Source organism: Oncorhynchus clarkii, chromosome 31, assembly GCF_045791955.1.
Source record: "Oncorhynchus clarkii lewisi isolate Uvic-CL-2024 chromosome 31, UVic_Ocla_1.0, whole genome shotgun sequence".
Classification (NCBI taxonomy): Eukaryota; Metazoa; Chordata; class Actinopteri; order Salmoniformes; family Salmonidae; genus Oncorhynchus; species Oncorhynchus clarkii.
This window is the reverse complement of record NC_092177.1, coordinates 24,583,547-24,609,116: the sequence shown is the minus strand read 5'-3', so window position 1 is coordinate 24,609,116 and position 25,570 is coordinate 24,583,547. Positions and strand designations below refer to the sequence as shown.

The following is a 25,570-nucleotide window of genomic DNA, read 5'->3' as shown; positions in this document are numbered from 1 at the left end:
TCCTCGCCTTCATTGGTACCATCTGACAAAGATGAGATGTCATTCAGTTTCTATTCATTCAAAAATTCATCAAAATAGAAATGGGTTCAAATGTAAATGAAACCCACTAACAATATTTAATTCAGGACATTCTCAATGTCAAAAACCTAGAAATGTTACTAAAAACTTTAAAAATAAAACCTGTTGATAGGATCATTAAATACATTAGCCTACATCATTACATTGAATAAAATATTTTACCTCTTGTGCTGGATCTCTGGTCATGCACGGAGTTCCCTGGACGAGGAGTGAGTGAGCATCTCTACAGAAAGTTATTGTACACTGTGGCTGATATAAACACTGATATGAATGCAAATCACCTCACCACCCACAGCCCACTGCTACCAGACAGTAACACAAGCAATATACAGATAATACCGGAACATGTTTGTGCCCTGCTTGGCACCTGGAGTTTGATGTTCATGAAAAGGAGTGATAAGACTGTCGGTGCTGCTATTGGACTGTTTTACATGATTCAGAACACATTTAGTAAGTCTCCTTACCCGAGGAGCAGATCTTTAGTTTCTTTAGCATGAGGCAGTTTGATGGACCCGCTAGACAGGACTCTAGTCTATCGCATGGCCTTACCTTCAATCTAGCTCCTTATGTGGAGTGCCAAGCAGAGACGCATCGGGTTCCATTATTACACCCTTTGGTATGATTCAGCAGGGGATTGAACTCCCAACCTTGTGGTTAGAGTGTCCACCCTAAGGCCACCGAGTTGGTTAGAACAAAATGCCAGCGGTCAAACCTGGACATGGCTATAATATTTCATATTTTGGCATCATGTCTGCCTCCAACACATATTTGCACATGCACACACACTATAACTCATGAAGACTGATGTCAATGCACCTCTTATCAGAATTAATTGCTGACTTTATAGTTGAACCATGCAAATTGTGTGTTGACTTCCAAAGGATCAGGAGCCCTTTTCACAGACAGCACATTTCAAACAAATTATGAGCAGTACAGTACAAAAGTACACTGCATCATGGGATATGAATTTCAACTCTCCTCACTACCTGTCAGTCTGGCTCTGAAACCATAAAGGTCTGTTCTCTGGACTTCAGATTCACTTCCTCTGTGGCCACCAGAGAGTGCTGTTGATCAAACAAATACAGTTACCCATCACATTTCTCCCCCTTTTGGTTTCTTTTACCATTTAAAACTTGCAGTGATTTGCCGTCATTTATTCAGGCCTGCCTAACTGAGGATAAACACATTTTTCTCCTCCCAGAGAGCTCAAATAAATCAATTCCTATAAGTCTGGGCAGGAGAAGGTCCCCTGACCCATATATTCCTGTGACAGCCTCTCTGCTCTGCTCTCCTCTGCTGATGGAATGACATTCTATTGGGCTGAGAGATTACAGCACTGTCCCCTAAAGCAGCAATGTGGATGTGCCATGTCCTGCCTCATAAAAAAAGAGAATCTGTTCTGTAAACGTTGGTTTGTTACACTAAAAGCCACACTAGTACGAAAAGGTGAAGAATAAGAGAGATGAGCTGCTATTTCTTCATTTTGATCACGCGCCGGACAAATATTTAAGGTCCACTTGATTGGCTCCACTTGATTGGCTCCACTTGAATGGCTCCACTTGATTGGCTCCACTTGATTGGCTCCACTTGATTGGCTCCACTTGATTGGCTCTACTTCATTGGCTTTTAGATTTGATCCATAAGTGTTTCTAGCACCATGCCCTGAGCTTTGACTTGGAGAGAGGCAAGGTGAACTAAATTGGTGATCCAAACAGTTTTTGTAGGTAGGCTATGGGTCTATGTCTGAATTATAACGTATATTCTTATGTTTCTAAATAGTATATCTTCTTCAAATGCATCTTTCCTTTTCAATATTTGCAGACTCTTCAAGCAGTAGTTTATATTTTTAACTGCTTTCTTATCAAACACCTCTCTCACATAGTGCTATGCAAATACATTTTAATTCAGTCCCAAAAGCTTTTTCTCCGGAAGATGGTGGCCTTCAGCGGGCTCTGCCGAAGTCTCTCTCGGCTGGCGAAGAGAACTGCTCAGTACAAGTTTGGGAAACTGAACACCTACAACGATACCTGTCCACCAACTCAAATAAAGGTATGCCTAATTGTAGAAAGACTCAAACAACTCGTTGGCATTTTTGGAAATAAATTAGACAATTTTCTTCTGGAAGTATTTACTTTGAGTAGCCTATTGAATGTTTTAATCTTTGACTGGATGTGCCTTTATCCACTGGCAATTATAGGGCTGGCTGGTGACACCGCTATCTCTAATGGGGTGGGAAGCGCAGTCACAGCTCTTGTGGTTGGATCCACAACCTGTTCTCATAATGCACTGTTGGTGCTATATCAGGTAGCCATATTTGCTCTGGTGAGTTTTCACCTGAGTTAAGTCTCTCAGCCTACACTGTCTAGTCTGAAATACAGTAGGACAGGAACACAAGCACACCACCCACATCAGAGAGTTTCTCAAGAGCCAAGATGAAAGCAGTTTGATCACTGTAACCCTGCTTCCCCTTTTGCGGCCCATTGCCACAGCAACCCTTCCTTTCAGACAGGAAATGACAGGGAGTCCTGAATGAGGAGGACCTAAGTGTGTCAGTGCAGGGTGGATCACTTCGCTGTGACACCCTCAATGGGTGCGCATAATTTTGGATTCCCACCGGTACTTCAGCTATGTCTAAGAACATAAAGACTCTGGGTGTTCCTGGTGTTGGTCACATGGTAAGTTGTCTGTTTCTCTGTAGACTTGGGTTGAATTCAGTGAGGTGTAATGTTACATACTGTTCAGATAGATATATATCATGTGAACAGACATGCATCTCTGCCATGTATAGCAGGAGTCAACTCAACAAAATTCTATCTGCATTGTTCAAAACGTTGAGTCCTTCTGGATTGCTCTCCACTGCCCTATCTAGAGCTGGCCTCAAGTCAAGATTCCTTCTGGGTCACCTAAGGATCTATTGCCAATGCGCATGCCCCACCCACCTCAGGATCTGTTTTTTTTCAGCCATCTATTTCCTGTGTTTGAGGGGAGCAAAATTCATTTGACACAAATCTCGTAGGATTGATTCCTTTTGTTTTACTCCTGCAACTCTTCCATACTCTTTGTGCCATTTATTTTTCTTCTAAGGTGTTATTCCCTTTTAATTTTTGCTTAAAATGATATACCCAAGTCTAACTGCCTGTAGCTCAGGCCCTGAAGCAAGGATATGCATATTCTTGGTATCATTTGAAAGGAAACATTTTGAAGTTTGTGGAAATGTGGATGGAATGTAGTAGAATATAACACAATAGATCTGGTGAAAGACAATACAAAGAAAAAAATAACTGTTCTTTTGTACAATCTTTGAAATGCAAGGGCGAGGCCATAATGTATTATTCCAGCCCAGGTGTGGTTTGATTTTGGCCACTAGATGGCAGCAGTGTGTGTAACTTTTTAGCCTGATCCAATGAACCACTGCGTTTCTGTTCAAAATTTGGAATCGAGACTGCCTAATTTGTTTTAATTACTTCATGTTCAAAATTGTGCACTCCTCAAACAATAGCATGGTATTATTTCACTGTAATAGCTACTGTAAATTGGACATCGCAGATAGATTTTCAAGAATTTAAGCTTTCTGCCAATATCGGATATGTCTGTTCTTGTTACTTACAACCTCACGCTAATCGCGTTAGCTCAACAGTCCCGTGGAAGGGACAACGATCCCGACATTACAACTGTGGAAGTGTTTGTAATGACCTGTCTGTGCGTAATGCCTGAAATGGGATACATTGTCTTTCCTTTGAATCTCTAAGAACGCTAAAGCTTTTGACAGGGATTTAATGCATCGTCTAGACACTTGCATCACAAAGAGCTCCTTTGATGGATGTTCATTTTTTTTTATGCAATTGAAGTCATTTTATACAGTTTCAATGTTTACAAATGCGTTGAAATGAAAGCTACTTCTGAAAATGAACACTCAGATTAGTGATTTATGTCTGATCTCACAAATAATGTGAAGTGTGTAATCTCGAGCTAAGTTTATTTATAAAAAATTTAATAGGGTATCCTGATATTAACACACTTGGTAAATTCTGCAACAGAACGTGACAACCGTAATTAATGAGGAAGTATAGACAGTGCAGGTAGGCCTAGGTGATGGGTGGTTGCAGCTCTGTTTCTCTTATGTTAATTTATATAGGTAAATACACCCAGTGTAGTTATGCAAATGACGCAACATATTAACAAAATACCTGATACAATGTATGAGTGCGTTCGCAAAAAAAAGACTGACATTTGACAAATTGAAACCTTAATTCCCTGAAATTACTGAACTCCATCGGTCTGTGCCAGAAATGTTTTATGTGCTATAATTCAGTCAACATCTGGATTATAAACATTCTAAAAGTTTGGAGTGTCCATCCATTCTCCAACTGTTGACTTTATTAGAATTTGTTTTTAAAACGTTTTGATAATTGCTATTTCCATAGGAGATTTATCCTGCTTTTAAAGAGTTTCCTGACATTTGTGCTCCGCTATCAATGGAGAAAAGGGCTATGCTTTAAACCGCTGTTTCTGTTTGAGTAATGCCTTTCAGGCGAAGACCATGTGATTTTTATTAACTATGAAGCTGCTGCCAAGTAGACTGGGGTGTGATACCAAAGCTGCTACAAGACAATGTTGGCTGTTAGTGAAACTGACTAGGCATCTAAACCACTGTCAAAGTATACAGACATTGTTTACAGATTGCCCTCAGCGATATCACATCCAATCTCTATGGCATGTGGTGGTGTCTCCACCCGTCCCTCTGCCTCTGTGGCGCAATCACTGATTGAGTCACATAACACTGGGTGGTGATGTCAGGGAAATTACTCATATCCTCAGGAGGCTGTTGAGACATCTTAAGTGAGTCCGGGTGGATACGAGGAGTGGCGTGATTGGAGTGCCCACGCTCAAAGAAATGCATGCTTATGGTGGTCTCGTGGAAGGATGCATCTTGTCGTCATTTGCAGCATCACTATTGTACACAACACAGTGAGTTTAAGGATGTTGTCTTTCATCAGGGACCGTATTCATAAAGCGTCTCAGAGTACGAATGCTGATCTAGGACTAGTTAACTTCGGATCGTAATAAGACATGGACAGAGGGGACCTGATCCTAGATCAGCACTCCTACTCTAAGATGCTTTATGAACACCTCCCCAGAACCAGAACACTCCTATGTTTCCTCATCTTAGCAGTTAGCATGCACCTTATGCATGAGGCTGTAGGGTTTGCTTAGGTCCATCGAGTGTGCTCTGAAATGTAGAATGTCTGCTTGTCTTTTGTTTGCTTTCAGTACAGCATGCACATTCCTGTCCCGAATTCACCTTTCCTTGGGAAAGAACATGACATATAAGCTTCACTGGAGCTGAAAAAAAAAAAAAAAAAACATTCTCTGTCCTGAAAGCTGAATGAGAGCAGTACAGTGACACCCACTCTTCCTGTGTGAGCTGGGGCCTTGCCTGCTTGAGTGCTCTAACGTAGAGGAGAGCTGTCAGATCAAAGACATGCAGCTGTTTGTCTTCACTATCACTTCCTGATGCTGCATTGGTGTGTTTTTGTCCTTCATTCACTGCCTGAGATTTTTTCATTGTCAATACCTGGTTGAGTGATTGTAAGATTGTTCCTGTTTTGAATGGTATTCTGGTCTATAACGTTGGTCTGTATTTCTATTCCACGAAGTTGGTCTCCACTTTTACATTACTGACTTTAGATTTTAACGTCTGTGGAACTGTTGTATTGATGGATCATGTGATATTGTATTTGACTGAGACTGACACACTTTCCCCTTGTCTCTGCAGAGCCAGGCAGTGTCAGATGGCGGTAAGCCTGTGTGTGTTTGTGCCTGTCTGTCTCAGAGCTGTTTCTCAAATATGAGCATGCCTGTGCGGGTAGTAGTGTCAGTCTGCTTCCCTGAGGCTTCAGGGTGTGGATGGGTTTTATTAGTGTGTGTGATTTTTCTCAGAGCTGAACATGTCTGGTCGTGGCTCTGGGGGCAGTTGTACCAGTCTGCCAGAGGCCCAAGGGGGAGCTGCCCAGGCCAGCAGTGTCGTCAGCTGGGCTGTGTCCTTCGAGATGCTATTGGAAGACCCCATGGGAATATGCTACTTCAAGGTGAGCCACACGCACTCAGCTTCAGAAATCGTTGCTTTTAATTGAGAACTAGCTTATTTTGAAGAGCATGCTGTGCCCTAAACCTAATGACCATTAAAATACGTTGTTCATTATAAAATGTTAGGCCTCTTGAGTGACGCAACGGTCTAATGCACTGAAGTGTTTAAGGGGTAACTGCAGACCCGAGTTCGTTCCCAGGCTGTCACAACTGACCGGGAGTCCCATAGGGTGGCAGACAGTGTCGTTCGGGTTAAGGGAGAGTTTGGCTGAGGGGGCTTTACATGGCTCATCGCGCTCTAGCGACTCGTTGTGGCCTGCCAGGCCCCTGCAGGCTGACTTCGATCATCAGTTAAATGGTGTTTCCTCCGACACATTAGTGCAGCCGGCTTCCGGGTAAAGCGGGCGGGTGTTAAGTGTGGTTTAGCGGGACACTGTTTTGGGGAACGCATGACTCAACTTTCACCTCCTGAGCCCATTGGGGGAGTTGCAGCGATGAAACAAGTTCATAATTGGGGAGAGAAAGGGGTAAAAAAGTTAAAATACCTGCTAGCTGAGATCTACTGCTCAGATAAAAAAATTTAAAAAACGCAAGCCTATTTAACAATAACCTATTTAAAACAGTTGTGTACCGAGGTTTGTGCAGTAGGCTATAGGCCCAATGCATTATCCCTGCGTCTTGGCAGGGCAATTCAAGCATAGCCAATGTTATTCTCAGACAAGTAACCATTTCTAAATTTGAGTTTTATGATCACACTGGTAACAGATCACTTATATTATTTGCGCCACAGCTGAGTAAGCATACATTGAAATAATTGTTATTTTACCGAACTGATGCCTGTATCTGATTGGCTAGCCGTAGACCTATAGGTGCATTTTATTTACTCTCTGGACCTGCGGGATATGGCAGCGGTACAGCGACGCCTGATCATAACTCACAAATACTATTCCAGGTTGTACAGCTAAATATTTTGGAGCATACGGTCAGCTTTTAAATGTTATTTAGTGAATGTGTCATCTGTTGATCAGATCTGATGGGAGCTGTATGGTAGGTCATCTGTTCATCAGGTCTATGTTGTCACGCAGGCCTTCCTGAGGTCAGAGGTGAGTGCGGAGAATATCCTGTTCTATCAGGCCTGCGAGAAGTTCCGGGAGATTCCACCCACCCGGATGAAAGAGGTATGGGCTTATTCCTGTCTTCTCTTAACCTCTAGTGACTCCCCATCCCGCATGCAGGAGCATAATCATCGCCTGACACTAATTAGCATAACGCAAAGGACATAAATATTCCTATTCATGAAAATCACAAATGAAATATATTGAGACACAGCTTAGCCTTTTGTTAATCACCCTGTCATCTCAGATTTTCTAAATGTGCTTTACGGCCAAAGCTAGACAAGCATTTGTGTAAGTTTATCGATAGCCTAGCATAGCATTTTGTCCAGCTAGCAGCAGGTAACTTGGTCACGGAAATCAGAAAAGCAATCAAATTAAATCGTTTACCTTTGAGCTTCGGATGTTTTCACTCACGAGACTCCCAGTTAGATAGCAAATGTTGATTTTTTTCCAAAAATATTGTTTTTGTAGGCAACGGAAATTGCAGTCATGAAAACGGCGAAACATATTCCAAATTAGCTCTATACTATTGACGGAAACATGGCAAACGTTGTTTATAATCAATCCTCAAGGTGTTTTTCAAATATCTATTCGATAATATATCCGACGGGACAATTCGTTTTTCAGTAGGACCGATTGGAGTAATGGCTACCTCTGTATTTTACATGAGAATCTCTCTGGGAGCATCAGGTGACCACTTGCGCAATGTAGCCGATTACGGGTATTCTTCAACATAAATGCGTAAAACTACGTCCCAATGCTGTAGACACCTTCGGGAATACGGAGAAAGAGTAATCTGGTTGATAGCCCATTCACTGCTCAATAGGGACACATTGGAACGCAGCGCTTTCAAAACATGCGGCACTTCCGGATTGGATTTTCCCAGGCTTTGCCTGCAACATCAGTTCTGTTATACTCACAGACAATATTTTTACAGTTTTGGAAACTTTCGTGTTTTCTATCCTTAGCTGTCAATTATATGCATATTCTAGCATCTTGTCCTGACAAAATATCCCGTTTACTACGGGAACGTTTTTTTTTTCAAAAATGAAAATACTGCCCCCTAGTCACAACAGGTAACTGAATGTTAACAGTTGAATAGATGTGTTACAGTATGGACTGAGGAAGGAGAGTTGTGTGTGTGTGTGTGTGTGTCTGTTTGGACCAGATTGTAGAGCTGGACTGATGCATCACTGGTAATGGCCCTATTCCCTATATGGTGCACTACTTCTGATAGTGTACTACTTTTGACCAGGGCCCTAAATGGGGTATAGGGTGTCACTTGGGACTCGTCTTATTCCCATAGTTAAGTGAGGAGGCTCATGCCATCTTCCAGACATACCTGTCTGACCACGCTCCCTACGCTGTGAACATCGACGACACGGCTCGCGTGGAGGAGAAGGACCTGCTGAAGCCTACAGCTGGAATGTTTGACAAGGCCCAGAAACAGGTCAGCTCTGCTGCCATCTGCCTGCCATATACACAGCTCACAGAGACCAGCTAGCTAGTGCATGTTATACTCTTGGAATTCAGTTTTGTTTGAAGGCAATTGTAGAACACCTCAAACTCATGACCAACTCTAGTGTAATAGTGTTGAAAGTCCAGTGCCATTCCAGTAACTGGTGTCTTTGTCCCTGCCTCCCTGGATCAGATTTTAAAGTTGATGAAGATGGACAGCTACAGGCGCTTCGTCCGCTCCCCTCTTTACCAGAAGTGTACCCTGGCCAGTGTGGAGGGCAGGCCACTACCCAACATCCCCGCTGAACCTACCAGCACAGGATCATGGGAGAACATGGCCACCTTTAGCCGCTCCCTCAATGACAACAAGAAGGTGGGATGGATGGACTTCAACAATGACTATGAAAGCAACGTTTTGACCGTTAATGAGGACCATTTCAATTATTCAGTTTGGATGTGTGTGGTTGTGTGTTTGCGTAATAGCTTGTAACCTGTGTTCAGCAGAGGGATAAGCAACGGGAGAAGAGGGGATCGTGGGGAGGTAGGCTTCCCCTCAGCCATAAACCTCCAAATCTCTTGTCTAACTCTGTGATATTCTCTAGTTTATGTTTACCCTCTGTCTGGTTCTTTCTCCTCGCCCGTCACTCTCTCTCCCCTCTCAGTAGACTTGTCATACAATAAGGTGAATGTGTCTCGTAAGGACTATCGGATGTCCAACAGCAGTGTAGAGGTAAATTCATCATACTTGGTCATCTGGGATGTGGGAGGAGATTAGTTTAAAAAAAAATATATATATATAATGAATGACATGGAAGATTAAGTATAACCATTCATTCTCAACCCTCCCTTCTCTCCCTCATTCCTCACCCACTCTCCTCCTACTACACCCCTCCACCCTTATCTTTTCCTTCCCCTCTCTCCATCACTACCTCTACTGCTCCCCTTTCTCCCTCTCTACCTGCCCCCATTTCTCCCTGATTTCTCTTGTCTAGAATGGTCGCTCTGGTCCCTCAGACCAGGGGCAGGGTGATGGTTGCGGTAGTGTGGAAGGAGGTTACTGCTGTGTCTACCTGCCTGATGGCAGTGCATCCCTGGCCCCCATACGGCCCGGCCTCCCCCTCAGGGAAATGCTGTCTGGCCTCTGTGAGAAGAGAGGCTTCCCCCTCAAAGACATCATTATCTACCTCCATGGAAAGGACAGGGTGAGCCAAAATGAGAGGTTTAAATGGTGTCAACAATGCTCACGTCACCTCTCAACATCCTAAATGACAGTTACCAATATGTCCTCCTATAGAAGCCCTTATCTCTGGAGCAGGACTGTTCAATACTGAGGAACCAGCAAGTCTCCCTGGAGCTGAGGGTGACGTTTGCGTGAGTCATCTGTCACTTCCTCTTTCTGTCTTACTGACCCTCAGTGCTTGTGTGCTGTGTTGATATGTGTTTGTGTGTTTCAGGTTGGAGGTGGTGTTCACTGGTAAGACAGTGGGCATCATGGTGAAGTCCAGTAAGACTCTGCAGGATGCCCTGTCTGCGATACTACAGAAACACCAACTCGCATCACACCAGGCCCGGGTCACCATGGTGGGTGTGTATGGACGTGTTTACTTGTACTTGTAGGGAGGAGAAGTCCCCATGAATAGTAAACAAACACATTTGACCAACAGAGTACATTTTGTTCATCCCCTTAAGGTCAAATGCTATTTCTAGGGGGTTTAGTGTTAAGGTATGGGTTAGGGAAAATAAGATTTTGAGTGTGAGAGGTTTGTGTGAACATATCCTGTTTTGCAGAGTGGGAGTGATGTGCCACTGAGCATGAGCACTAGTGTGTTCAAACTGGCCAATAAGAAGCTGCAGCTGGACAAAGGTGAATACATACATATTAGCACACATGTTAACTAGTGCTTTGTCCCGATGGTGGCAGGGACCGGGCATTGTTCTGGTGTTGTGTATCCTAACTGGTGTTCCAGACCTTTTTAAACTCCGTAACCACAACTGCCTTCACTTTGGATAAGTGGTCACTCCCTGAGGACTACTCATTACTGGGAGATACTTGGTTGTGTGTCTTCATGTTTTATTCTTCTATGTGACACTTGGGATTTTCCCAGATATCAAACCCCATAATGTGTACAGTAGCCTATCTAGAACTTACTACTGTCTTGTCATTCCAGTTGGCAGTCCCAGGATCAGTGGCCAAACTCCAGTCGCACAGGTGAGTCCTGCACTGTTGACAGCCAGGATGTTTGGGAGTCCAAAGCTTAAAGTAAAATGTGTGGTGTTCTGAACACTTTTCAGGAGAGCGGTAGATCTCCAGTAGGCCCAGAGGTCCATGTGTCTCCTCAGGCAGACGGACCCGGAGCCAAGCCCAGGGTCAGGAAAAACCATGAGATGGAAGGTACGAGTCAGAACCATGGGGTCATGGCTTATTTACTGCCCCTGTCACCGGACTAAACCCTATAGACTACCTAGTAGCTGTAATGGGACTAAACCCTATAGACGACCTAGTAGTAGCTGTTAGCCCTAATCTGAGAAACTTCATGTATTTATCTTTCTCCATGCCTCCTCCCTCCCGTCTCTCAGTGATGATAGAGCTGTTGTCCAGGGCCCAGGCCTGTAGGGTGGATGACCAGAGAGGCCTGCTGACCAAGGAACACCTGGAGCTGCCCCAGTTCCTCCTGAAACCACCTGTCCACGACCAGGAGACTCAACAGGGGGAGGCTGGAGGCGTGACAGGGGGATGGAGCACCCACAGACACTGAGGAGTCAGAACCATCCCAACTCCACTCCCACCCCTGTTGGAGTCTGGAGTCTGTCACTCATCAGGTTCCAAACGTGTGGGGGGGTTAAAATTTTAACAAACTGTATACATGAAGACCCCAACTATTAAGAGCAATAGTCTAGCACTTTGCCTATGATTGGCTAAGCTCAGAGACATGTCTTGTCATACTTTTGTACAAAATGTAATGAAATGCAGAGTCTGTTATAGGTTCCAATTCCTCCCCTGAATTCAGTTCTTTTGGAATCAAGGAATGACTTAATTCATGAGGGTCTTGCATCTCTAAGTTGAACTTTATATTTAACTAAGCACTTTGAGTACATGTGATTTTGAGATTTAACTGGTTTTATTTTAGCACTTTTCTCTTGAGTTCATTTAATTGACTATCTGGCATGTAATACTTTTGAGCACATTGTTTGCTGTGTTTGCACTTTGAATGCCAGGTCCTCTGTGATGGTCAATCCTTTGAATGCCAGGTCCTCTGTGACGGTCAAACCTTCTGTCTGTTATCAGAGTGCTATTCAGGGTCTAACTTCAGTATTAACTTACCTTTCCATTCATTGCACATTAATAAATCAAGTATCATTGATCTATGTACCTCTAGCTGACTGGTTACACTCATGTCCGTCAGTGTAATATCTCAAGGACAGACTACGCGCATCCAACGTAATTACACACTATTTTAGTTCTCTGATCTGAGTGATGTCATCTGAATTCAACATGCCACTTGGACTGCGCTGTGACTGGTTCGTCACCTGTCTAGGAGCCAATCGCAGCTTGGCTTCATCTCCATAAACTTGTTGCTTGACGGTGCCCCTCTGAAGCCACTTCCCTTGTATGGGGTGTGTGTCTCTGGATGGGAATAGTGTGAAATAGTTTTGAAAGCATTAGTTATTACACTTCATTTTTGTTCGGTCAAAGAAAGACAATCCTTCAGAGAAATGTAAAAGTTAATGGAGTAGTGTCTTCACCTTTTTATATTACACACACCGGACTGATCAGAGGATGCAAACCACTAGATGTGCAATCTGTCATTTTCCTCCGGCAACTTCTGGACGTGTTCAGTCATCGGTGCTCCACGTGTACTCTCTCTCATCCTGTCTGTTTTATCTCGCTCTCGGATGATGCTTAGCTGTAATTGATGCTGTCAGCTATCTAGACCAAATTGCCTTATCTCATGCAGACCCATATGTAATATCCACGTAGTGCCATAAGACCAGGCAGGGGACAAGGTAAGCGTGGTGGGTGTGAGCGCTTTGTCATTTGAAAATGGTACTCACTGTAGTTAAAATGTGTTCCATATTTGCGGTAATGTACATTATCCCGGGCCTATGTATGTGTAGAATATAAATCAGGTGGTGGCATATTTGTCCTACCTCTTAACTCAATCCTTTTAATTTAACGGGTGCTGAGATACTCCAGCAGGCATTAGGCTATGCATTGGAATGCATGACTTGTGTAAAACTAGACCCATCCATTAGACAGTAAGTGCTTGTAGAAACAGTTGGTGAGTTAATGGCTATAGGCTCAACACAGCAGCAGGCTGTGTATGCTTGGCCAGTGGGGGAGAGACTGTTCTATGGTAACTCTGAAATGGTGGCGACTATAAGGAACTGATTTCAGGATCAGGTGAGCCGTTTATGGCTGAGCTGTGACTAAATGCCAGGGAGAGTGAGGCAGCATTGATAACTCTTTCAGGATTCGTAGAAAGGGTGGATATAACTGTAGTAAAGCTGCTGGCCAGTGATCATGTACTGTGTAGGACACGTCCTTGGACTCAGTGGGGTGGTTATGTGATTCTCATGACTTCGTATGTGTTCGTAGGCTGTAATAGTGACTCTCCAATTCCCACATCTCTGATAGAATTGTCACCAGCTCCGATGCTAGCTAGGTGGTGACACTCGGCCCTCCACGTTTCTGCTTGTCAGTTTCTTTATTAGGTATGAATTGACTATGACATTGGGGAACTGCCTAGTAGGTGTTTGGAACCACCTGAGTGACAGACCGAACTGTGGGGTTTTCTACCCACTCTAATACTCTGCTGTAGCTAAATGACACCCAATAGGTTGTCTCAAGTGATAATGTGCCTCTGACAGGTACTACTTTGTGGAGGAGGGGTGGTAAATGTCCTTTTTTGGGCGGGGGGGGTCGAATGAGTTTGAAAAGACCATGTGGTTGTGGGAATAAGTGCACTCAATACTGAGGTAAATATCAGGTCATATCTGTGTAAGAGTGGATGGCAGGCTGTCATCACTCAGAACTGCAGATTAATGATGTCTTCACTCAGAACAGCAGGTGGTGAATGCGTACTGTAGATTTGACCATGCAGCGTCTATAACTGTTAAATGTGCCTGCTATGGCACAGAGTAGAGCCAACAGATGCTGTGCGGGTAGGCGCTGCATGGTCAATCCAACATCTGCAGTTACGGTGATACAGCCTCTGCAGAAGTCAGGGCAACTTGTGCTTCGCTGAGCACCCCACCTACCGTTAACCAATCATTGTCCATACGGAGCCCTCAGCATTGTTACAAAATTTCGGAGGCACACAATGGTGCTCAATTTGACCTCTGCATTCCTCCAGAGGCTCTGCGTTTGTCACACCGTCCATACGAAGGCCCAGACCACATTTTTGGATCAAACATAAATTGTCTTGTCACCACCATCGGTAGAGCGAAATATAATGGAAACACATTGAACTTTTGATTTTTATTCAGTACATGAACACCTACGTGGCAGAAGTAAATGTTGTGTGCACTTAATCATCACGTACTGACTTATGTAAATCATTTGGTAGAAACACACAGTCGGTCAGCCTGGTCTCAGACTAAATTTAACGTAGTAAATGTAAATCCAAGATGCTCAAATTAGTATATGATACATTTGGTGTGGTTACAAAAAAACAGACGCCTACTTGAGGCGAAAACATAATTAGGATTACCGGGCTTATAACGCGTGTTCGAATTTCATGGAGATCTTTTAGGATTTTTGTTAATTAGCAACTTAGCATGTTAGCTAACCCTGACCTTAACCCCTTAACATCTAGCATAGCTAATGTTATCCCAGGGAAAATGCAGCAGAATTTAGAATATTTGCATAAATCTATCGCCAATTGGATGGAAACCTAGCTACCCTTTTCTGTCTCTCATGGTGGGGGGAAGAAACTGGAGTTGCAGCCAGGGTGAATTTTATATATATATATTTTTTTTTTTGCCAACCTAGCTGAAGTCTGTAAGGACATTCCTCATGTTGTGTTTGTGTGCCTATGATGCTGTGTGTGGATAGTACACACACCTAAGTGTCCAATTTGGATCTGTCACCTTGGCTGTTACGGAGTCAGTCATGTGGACTAATCGATAGGCGGTGTTTTCTGAGTCGGTGTTCCACTGGGGCAACTTTATTCTACAGGTCCTCATTTTAAATAGCACTTCTATAACACAAGGGATTCTGGGATGAGGAGGAAAGAGTCCAGTCAGGCCTGAAATCAACATCTAGATCAATTGCCTCAGACTGACAGACTACCGCAGAAAACTCCATCCACCTTTTGAGGGAGAGCTGCTCATGCCAGGAACTCTTTGTTGCGATACAACGTTACAGTATGATGCGTTATACATTTCAATACAATGTTGCACTGTGATGTACTATACATTGCCCCTTTTAAGAGTAATGAGGCATCAACTGTAGTGTGGCTCAGTGTATTGTGGCCCATGTATTTGTAAGGGTATACTAACTGTTCAAGCTGACGCTGGTGTTGGGGTGCAGCTCTTTGAAAAAAAGTGTTAATCGATTGCTGGGCTAGGAATATGTTTTCATTATTTTTTTAGACCAGATTAATGGTTAGATGCTGCATGGAAATGGAACGGTACATGTGGTGATTGTGGCTAATGTTTGACGTCATGGTAATAAGGAGTCAATTTATATTACCTCATCAATAGTTAATGAGATGGGGCTGAATCCTACAGGGAGCAGGAAGTTGGGGATTATAAACCCTTTAGCCACAGGGTGCCTTCACCTACACAGGCTCAACCGCTTGTCACTCTACCACAGCATGATTTGAAAAACACCATTCACAGGACTAGACTCTGGTCTTCTATAGGGAAGAGGTCAGAAACCTGGCTGTGTGGTGCCAGGATAACAACCTCTCCCTCAACGTGATCGAAACAAAGATGATTGTCGACTACAGGAAAAGGAGGACCGAGCATGCCCCCATTCTCCTCGACAGGGCTGTAGTGGAGCAGGTTGTGGACACCAAGGAACTTGAATATCTCATCACCAATAATCATGGTCCAAACACACCAAGACAGCTGTGAAGACGGCATGACAAAGGCTATTCCCCCTCAGGAGACTGAAAAGATTTGGCATGGGTCCTCAGATCCTCAAAGCTGTACCATTGAGAGCATCCTGACCGGTTGCATCACTGCCTGGCAGCTGTTCGGAGTCCAACCGCAAGGCACTACAGTGGGTAGTGCGTACTACCAGTACATCACCGGGGTCATGCTTTCTGGCATCCAGGACCTATATACCTGTCAGAGGAAGGCCCTAAAACTGGTCAGACTCCAGCAGTAGTCACTGTTCTCTCTGCTACCACATGGCAAGCACTACTGTTGCGCCAAGTCTAGGACCAAGAGGCTTCTAAACAGCTTAAAGCCACACGTGACCATCTAATCAAATGGCTACCCAGACTATTTGCATCCCCCCCCCCTTCTCTGCTGCTGCTACTACTCCCTGTTTATTATCTATGCATAGTCAGGGTAACTCTACCTACATGTACATATTACCTTGACTAACCTGTGCCCCAGCACATTGACTATGTATTGGTACCCCTTGTACATAGACTTGCTACTGTTATTTTACTGCTGCGCTTATTTTTCTTCCAGTGAAGTGAGTACCAGCTTTTATTTGTATATCTTACTTGCCTTGTTGATTTAGGGTTTGTGAGTAGGCATTTCACTGTAAGTTCTATTCGGTACCTGTGACCAAATAAAATATGATTTGAATACTCTCCCTTGGTGAGTGTCGCCACTTGGTGGACTTAGTTCATTGACATATATGCACTAACGAGCTAATCCTCTTATCCTCCGATTGGCCACAGGAGTTAAATAATTTGTGTACAGCCAACCCTAGATTTGATATAATTGTGGACCTAACGGAGGATTGCCCAGCCATTGAGCAGAAGATCAAAGATTGTTCCAGCTGTCTCATCGTAACTCCTGGATGGCATTTGAACAGGCCACACAAATCCGGTTTCATTCAGCACTTGGCTGTGCTGCTGCCTCCAGGCTTTATTCACTGGTGTGATTCTGATTGAGCCACTCTCCCTGTATTTTTTGTTCTGTCTATCCAGTCTATTTCTCCTCCCTCACCCCCCAGAAACAGTTGAAGAACAGGTCCAAATCCAGCCTACTAGGGGGGTGAGCAGCCTCCCCTTGCCTCATCCCTCACCTTCTCCGTGACACATCTCTAACCTATTGTCTATTTTGTCTCACAGGAATCCCTCCCAGGTGGACTGGACCTGGACAAAGTCTAGGTGTGTGGTTTGGAATCCTTACTTGCTAACAGCACTGCCAGAATCAATAGTCACTAATGCAAGATTTAATTGTGTTATTTTATACCGTGACGTCTCAAACTGTGTGCGCCTTTTTAGGAGGGCCCAGAAGGTTCTGAGACGCCCTTGTCCTCCACAGAGGAGCTGAAGTGACGACGGCTTGGCCCTGCAGGAATATCGGGCCATGAGCCTTCCATCTGCTCATTATTTATACATGCGTGCATACATGCATACAGTCACTTGCCTTTCCACATTTACTTTAAAGCAAACACTGAGTTGGTGAGTAATTAGAGAAACACACAGGGGTACTGATGGTTCTGTACTTACCAAACTGAATGTGTATTCTTCACAATAAAGCAATTCTGTTGAGTGGACCAGTCTCTTCCCTTTAGAACTGATCAAAATACTGAAGATAATTACACCAACAACAATGTTTGATCAGTAAGAAGCATGACATTTTCTGAGTTAAGCAAGAAAGTTTGTCAACATGGTTCACAGGAGAGGAACAAAGTTGGGCTGGGGAGAATTTGACGCCCTTGATAAAGATAAGCAATAATGACTACACTTGCCCTCAGAACAGCCGAGGTATGGACTCTTCAAGGTCTCGAAAGCATTCCACAAGGATGCTGGCCCATGTTGACTCCAATGCTTCCCGCAGTTGTGATGTGTTGGCAAATTCAGTGTGGCGAAACCCAGCAGCGTTGCAATTCTTAATGCAAACCAATGCGCCTGACACCTACTACCACACCACCACCACCACTGGTTCAAAGACGCGTACATGTTTTGTCTTGCCCATTCACCCTTTGAATGGAACACGCACACAAACAATGTTGCAATTGTCTCAACAAAAAAATTCTTTAACTGGTTTTCTCCCCTTCATCTAAATGCATTTGAAGTGGATTTGACAAGTGACTTCAGTAAGGGATCATAGCTTTCACCTGGATTCAAATCCAAATTTATTTGTCACATGCGTTGAATACAGTGAAACGCTTACTTTCAAGCCCTTAACCAACAATTGCAGATTTTTTTTTAAAGAAAATATACAATAACTGCAGTAAGAAAAGTAACACAAAGTGTAGCCCCTGCCTCATTTTGTTGTTACTTTTCTTACTGCAGTTATTTAAATACATTTTCTTTATAAAAAATAAAACATTGGTTAAGGGCTTGTAAGTAAGCATTTCACTGTAAGGTCTGCCCCTGTGATATTCTACGCATGTGACAAAATTGGATTTGAATCCAGGTGAAAGCTATGATTCCTTTATGTACAGGGGCTACTGGTATGTATGTACAGGTTAGTCAAGGTAATCTGTAGGTAGGGGTAAAGTGACTGCATAGATAATTAACAGCGAGTAGCAGCAGTGTTAAAAAGGGGCCAATGTAAATAGTCTGGTCAGCCATTTGATTAACTGTTTAGCAGTCAAAAGGCTTGGGGGGTAGAAGCTGTTAAGGAGCCTTTTGGACATAGGGTTGGCGATCCGGTACCGCTGGCCGTGCAGTAGAAGAGAACGTCTTTGACTAAGGTGGCTGGAGTCTTTGACAATTTTTAGGGCATTCCTCTGACATCGCCTGGTATAGAGGTCCTGGATGGCAAGACGTTTGGCCATATTGATGTACTGGGCTGTACGCAGTACCCACTGTCACGCCTTGCGGTCAGATGCCGAGCAGTTGCCATACCAAGCGGTGATGCAATCAATGGTGCATCAGCGTGGCAGATGTGTTGTTGCCCACCCTCACCACCTGTGGTTGGCCCATCAGGAAGTCCAGGATCCAGTTGCAGAGGGAGATGTTTAATCCCAGGGTTCTTAGCTTAGTGCTGCACCTTGAAGGCACTATGGTGTTGAAAGCTGCACTGTAGTCAACATCATTCTCGCAATAGGTGTTCTTGTCCAAGTGGGAAAGGGCAGTGTGGAGTGTAATGGAGATTGGGTCATCTGTGGATATGTTTGGGAGGTATAGAAATTGTAGTGGGTCTAGGGTTTCTGGGAGGATGGTGTTGATGTGAGCCATGACCAGCCTTTTCAAAGCACTTCATGGCTGCATACGTGAGTGCTACGGGGGTGGTAGTCATTTAGGCAGGCTACTTTGGAGTTCTTGGGCACAGGGACATTGGTGGTCTGCTTGAGACATGTAGGTATTATAGACTTGGTCAGGAAGCGGTTGAAAATGTCAGTCAAGACACTCGCCAGTTGACCAGCACATGCTCTGAGTACACTTCTTGGTAATCTATCTGACCCTCGGGCTTTGTGAATGTTGACCTGTTAAGTCTACCCCCTCCTTTTTCGAACATTCTGTTAAAAATCGCGCAACTTTTCAGCGTCCTGCTACTCATGCCAGGAATATAGTATATGCATATGATTAGTATGTGTGGATAGAAAACACTCTGAAGTTTCTAAAACTGGTTAAATCACGGCTGTGACTATAACAGATCGTGTGTTTCATCGAAAAGCGCAAGAAAAACTGCTCTCTGAAAGCTAAAAATTATTTCCATGCGTCACTTTCATGAGTTGTTAAAAGGGCACAAAATTAATTATGGACCTGCGTGCAATTCTTACAGATTCCACACGATGTCGCCATTGTCGTCATTTTCCAGGGACTTTTTTGTTGGTAAATCCAACTAACTGGATTCAATTTCTTCCGGTCTCCGCCAGGATGTTGTGAAGTGCACATTTTCAGCCATTGATTTGAAGACGAGGAGCTATTGAATACACATCGCCCTGTAATCATTTTGATAGATTATAAACGTTTACTAATACCTAAAGTTGGATTACAAAAGTATTTCGAAGTGTTTTGTGAAAGTTTATCGTCGACTTTTTTAATTTTAAAAAATGACGCTGCGTTTTAAAACAATGTTTTTTTCTGAATTACACAGCTTCAATAGAAAGCTATTTTGGGTATATATGGACCGATTTAAACGAAAACAAAGACCCAATAGTGATGTTTATGGGGCATATAGGAGTGCCAAGAAAGAAGCTCGTCAAAGGTAATGAATGTTTTATATTTTATTTCTGCGTTTTGTGTAGCGCCGGCTACGCTAAATCTTTGTTTACGTCGCATTCAGGCATTTTGGGGTGTTGCATGCTATCAGATAATAGCTTCTCATGCTTTCGCCGAAAAGCATTTTAAAAATCTGACTTGTTGGCTAGGTTCACAACGAGTGTAGCTTTAATTCAATACCCTGCATGTGCATTTTGATGAACGTTTGAGTTTTAACGAGTACATTTAGCATTTAGCGTAGCGCATTTGCATTTCCAGGTGTCTACTTGAGACATCTGCGTCTCAAGTAGGAGCAAGAAGTTAAAGGTCTTACGCACATCTGACATAGAGAGCATGATCACACAGTTGTCCAGAACAGCTAGTGCTCTCATGCATGGTTCAGTGTTGCTTGCCTCGAAGCAAGCATAGAAGACATTTACCTCTTCTGGTAGGCTTGCATAGGCTCACTTTGGAGCTCGCGTCTGGGTTTCCCTTTTAATGCTGCTTCTGGGTGAGCATTCTCTTGTTTGCTTATGGCCTTTACAGCTTGTTGAGTGTGGTCTTAGTACCTGAATTGGTTTGTGGTGGTAAATGGAGAGCTACAGAAAATATAGTAAAACTCTCTTGGTAAATAGCATGGTCTGCAGCTTATCATTAGGTATTCTACCTCAGGTGAGCAAAACCTTGAGACTTCCTTAATATTAGAGATCACGCACCAGCTGTTGTTGACAAATAGACATAGACCACCATCCCTTGTCTTACCGGATGTAGCTGTTCTGTGTTGCCGACGCATGGAAGACCCAGCCAACTGTGTATATTATCCATGTCCTCGTTCAGCCACAACTCAGTGAAACATAAGATATTACAGTTTTTAATGTCCCATTGGTAGGATAGTCTCGAACGGAGCTCATGCAGTTTATTCTCCAGTGGTCACCAGTATGACTGATTATCCACTTTCAGATTCATTTCACCAGGTCAGTCTGTCATGGAAAGAGCTTGTTCTGTACCAATACAAGTACTCAGAGAAAGGGATTTTATTTTAAAATATATATTTTTCAAAGGTAGGTGTCAAAATGGATCCCCCCATTCTTATAAAAAAGTAGTCCAACGTTTAGTATTTGTTCCCATATTCCTTGCATGCAATGACAACATCAAGTTTGTGACTTGACAAACTTGTTGGATGCATTTTCAGTTTATTTCAGATTTTTTCCCCACATATAAATGAATGGAAAATAATGTGATTTTGGAGTACCTTTTATTGTAAATGCTCTAACCGCTACCAATAACAGGGGAGGTTAGCATGTCTTGGGTATGATCTTTGACCCTCTAACTTGCTCACACATTATTGTTCATGGTTAATTCAGGATTATCCATAATCATGGTAGCATGCACATTAATGTAGAAGTGTTTAGAAACATTCTTATTTACAATAAAAGGGACTCCAAAATGACACATTATTTACCATTCATTTATATCAAGCACAAGATTTGAAACGCAACGAAAACGAACTGCAAATGCATCCAACAAGTTTGTAGAGTCACAAGCTTGTAGTCATTGCGTGCAAGGAGTACGGGACCAAACACTGAACTTTTGACTAATTGTAAGAATCTTTAGAGGATTTAATCATTTTGACCCCCCTTATTTTTGGGGAAAAAAGTGTTCTTAAACAAAACCTCTTTATCTCTGCAACTGTATTAGTAAAAGTACAGTACAGCTAAGTATGTTAATTATTTTATACAGTTATTATTGATCTTTATTTAAGGGTGTCAATCATTGCGGACTCCAATGTACTTCCACACTAGGTGTACGGTATATGGCGCATCCTTGATTTTAATGAAGTTGTCATGTTTTCATTTACCTTAAGTTGTTGCAATGTCAATGTCATGTTTCACTGTTCTCTTGGTACTGTTTTCAGTGTTACACTGGCATGTTTGAAGGTAGCAGTAGTTTGGCTGGCATGTGTTATGGCTGGCATGTGTTATGGGTGGCCCACTAGTGCTCTGTGTTGTTTCTCCCCGTGCCACACTGGGCAGCAGAGACAATGCCCAATGCCCTGGCACCTGAACTAGCAACATTACCCAGGATTTACCTGGTGATCCTGGACCTGTCCCAGACTGCCTCTATCACGGGTTTGTGTATGTGATGGTAAAATCCAGGATTTCTCTCCCACCTGCTAACCTCCATGTTAATCTCTTTTAAATACCAGCTGAAGACCTACAAATATCATGATCCTGTATCTTCCATGGGGGACCTTCCCATCTCCCCTGAGGAGGAATGGAGACACTGTGTCAGTTTCTCTCTTGTTTGTCAGGGGTTATTACTGGCCTGGGTTCAGAAGATCTGGGTGAAAATACTGCTGATATGAAAGTTCTGTGAACAGAGTAATAATTAACATCCGACAACTCCCACTCTCTGGAGGCCTTTACCCTGGGGAACTTACGGGATGCAAAGAATGTTCTATTTTTCTCTCCTGCTCGCTTGCTGTGTGTTCAGAAGATCTTCAGTAAGCCATCTTATTCCATTAAAGCATTAATTCTACAGAGTCTTCTCAGGTCACCAGTGCTGTTTGATGAGAAATACATAATAAGCACTCTAGATTCATAATGTGGAGAGAACCTCACCTTGAATTACCGGACAGTCTGTAATGGAGAATTTTTTGAATATTCCACTCTCACCAGTAGGTGTCAGATTTACCCTGCTTTTAGAAGCACATCATTTGAGTTATTAATTAAATAGAAAAAATCCCCCTCCCATGCAGTTTCTAATCTACACTCAGAGGGTCTATATTAAATGATGCCCTACTGAACAACCACCTCAGCTCAACCATGACATAAACTAACATGGTACAACACAACAGCCACTATCCTGAATACCTCAGTTTATGTGATATTAATGTTCTCAATTGTTGTTATTGATTAATGGTGTGAGGCCCAATGATGTGACCAGTTAATCAGTAAGACAAGTGGTGTCCCTTTTTAAACGTTAAACTCAGTCAGCTGGTATATAATACGGCTGGCTTTTCATTTTTCTCATGAAGAGTCTCTTCTTTGAGAGTGACTTTAGGTGATACACTTCATCAAAGGAACATTAAGCTAAGGGACAAACCAAGGTGAGATCTACTATAAGATCTATGTACTGTTGTGAGATCTACTTTATACGGTCTATGTAGTGATGTGAGATCTACTTTATAAGGTCTATGTAGTGATGTGAGATCTACTTTATAAGGTCTATGTAGTGATGTGCGATCTACCTTATAAGGTCTATGTAGTGATGTGATAGTATAATTTTGGTAGTCTACAAACTAAGGATAATGATCATCACATTACTTTACCATGGATGCAACCCCTGTGTTTCAAAGCTGTTCAACCTTTATACATAAGACATTAAATGAGTTGCATAAACGATTCATTTTTGAATGACTAAAATGTAAATGCGTAAATGGACTCCATTCCAATGAATACATATTGCTTTGTCTTTGGAGAGCTCCCATCCATCATGATGCTTGCTTAATTATATCCTATTAATAATTGATTCAAGGGATTTGCTGTGCTTCAAGAAACCCTCACAATATTACTCATCTTGGAGAGGTACACCATGTAGATAGAATTAGAAGGCAATCGCACATACTCACACGCACTTACACACGTGCACACACGCGCACGCATATACACACCCAAATTCCTAGCACGCAAGTACTACATCAAGCTTGTGACTTTGCAAAAATGTTGGATGCATTTGCAGTTCGTTTTGGTTGTCTTTCAGAAGATTCTTTGCCCAATAGAAATGGATGATAAATAATGTATTGTCATTTTGGAGTAACTTTTAACGTAAAAAATAATATAATATGTTTTGAAACACTTCTACAATATTTTTTTTTTTTGCCAAGACATGCTAATCTCTCACCATTACCAATAACAGGAGAGGGTAGCATGTCTTGGGGCTATTATCTTTGACCGTCTGTAACTTTCTCACTCATCATTATTTACAATGAATACAAACCACAAAATAATTCTCATCTTGGAGAGGTGAGAAGGCACACACAGACACACACACCCGCAGTCGCGCAAGCACACACACACACACACACACACACACACACACACACACACACACACACACACACACTCACATAAAGGAATTCAGAGTTGCACTCACATCTTTCTGTAGATTTATATATTAACCTGCTGTAACTTTGTTGGTGCCTGGATTCCTCACACACTCAGAAAACAGCTCAACCAGCAAGATGGCACAGAACATCTGAGTGCTACCGTCACTCTAAAATAAGTACTCAGCTCACAGTCACAGAAAAGGTTCTAGGCTTTTAAGAACACATTAGCTGTAACAACTCCGCAGGTGTCCCCAATCTGAAAACCTCTAAGCGACAGCTTAGACATGAAAAAAGCTTTCCCCTACAGAGAGAACAAGACAACTTTGAAGGAAGGGAGTCTGATTTCTGTAGAAAGTGTCAGCCGGCAGTCTGACGACCATAAGCACGGGAAATTTAGAGGGGAAAATTAGGAAAGAGATGTTTCTGAGGACAGTGATGTTACATTTATGTTTCTGAGGAGTGATGTTTCTGAGAACAGAGATGTTTCTGAGGACAGTGATTTTTCTGAGGACATTTATGTTACATTTATGTTTCTGAGGACATAGATGTTTCTGAGGACATAGATGTTTCTGAGGACATAGATGTTTCTGAGGACAGAGGTGTTCAAGGCCTTTACTGGTAGGGATCATGTCTACAAGACAAGTTTATCTGAGTACTGCCAGAGAGCAGAGGACTGTTGACCCCTTACATCAAGGACTGCTGTCAGTTAATACAATGTAGTCTTCCTTTGTTCACATTTAATTGGCTGCTATCGCTCCTTCTCTTTAGTTAGCTGGTGAAAGGATGAGCACAGTGAAAGCAGAGAGGGTTACGAAAGGTAAGGGCAGTGTTTGTCCCTGTTCCATGTCTCTCTGATATGTAGGTATTGCAGTCTGTCTCAACCTTGGAATTAAAGCTAGTGTTGACTTTTTTCCTCTTATAGCTAGTGACTAAAATTGGCATATTTGCAATAAATGAAGGACTCATCTGGAATTACAGAGGGTTGGCCTTATGGTTTCATTATTTAACTGCTCCCATATTGAGTTCGAATTGAATGTATGGCAAATAGCGCCCATGTCAATTATTTTTTCCCTGCTACCCTTGCCCACAAAAGAGGACCACAATGGCTATAGACAGTTGTTGGTATACAGTACCAGTCAAAAGTTTAGACACACCTACTCATTCCAGGGTTTTTCTTAATTTCTTACTATTTTCTACATTGTAGAATAATAGTGAAGACATCAAAACTATGAAATAACACATGGAATCATGTAATAACCAAAGAAGAGTTAAATAAATAAACATTTATTTTAAATGTTAGATTCTCCAATGTAGCCACCCTTTGCCTTGATGACAGCTTTGCACACTCTTAGCATTCTCTCAAACCAGCTTCATGAGGTAGTCACCTGGAATGCAAGTGTGCCTTGTTCAAAGTTCATGTGTGGAATTTCTTTCCT

At 42.7% G+C, this 25,570-nt stretch overlaps 1 protein-coding gene across 2 annotated transcripts; it reads left to right on the top strand.

Moving 5' to 3' along the window:
* Nucleotides 1-2,629: 2,629 nt before the first annotated feature.
* LOC139390809 (regulator of G-protein signaling 14-like) lies at nucleotides 2,630-12,102 on the top strand. 2 transcript variants are annotated; one of them, XM_071138211.1, is made up of 15 exons: nucleotides 2,630-2,753; nucleotides 5,855-5,876; nucleotides 6,019-6,167; nucleotides 7,251-7,343; nucleotides 8,587-8,730; nucleotides 8,932-9,111; nucleotides 9,243-9,279; nucleotides 9,401-9,468; nucleotides 9,731-9,940; nucleotides 10,033-10,109; nucleotides 10,193-10,319; nucleotides 10,527-10,602; nucleotides 10,907-10,947; nucleotides 11,031-11,130; nucleotides 11,316-12,102. In XM_071138211.1, the coding sequence occupies exons 1-15, from the start codon at nucleotides 2,706-2,708 to the stop codon at nucleotides 11,492-11,494; spliced, it is 1,551 nt and encodes a 516-aa protein (XP_070994312.1). In that variant the 5' UTR covers nucleotides 2,630-2,705; the 3' UTR covers nucleotides 11,495-12,102. The 2 variants fall into 2 exon arrangements, with proteins under 2 accessions (XP_070994312.1, XP_070994311.1); XM_071138210.1 differs by having other exon boundaries at nucleotides 9,240-9,279; nucleotides 11,316-12,100.
* Nucleotides 12,103-25,570: the final 13,468 nt, after the last annotated feature.

Excerpts from the sequence above, each read along its gene's own strand:
- LOC139390809 (XM_071138210.1), top strand. The coding sequence starts at position 2,706 with ATGTCTAAGAACATAAAGACTCTGGGTGTTCCTGGTGTTGGTCACATG. Across the intron at positions 8,731-8,931 it reads TTGACAAGGCCCAGAAACAG|ATTTTAAAGTTGATGAAGAT; the intron begins GTCAGCTCTGCT and ends TCCCTGGATCAG. Across the intron at positions 9,941-10,032 it reads ACCTCCATGGAAAGGACAGG|AAGCCCTTATCTCTGGAGCA; the intron begins GTGAGCCAAAAT and ends GTCCTCCTATAG.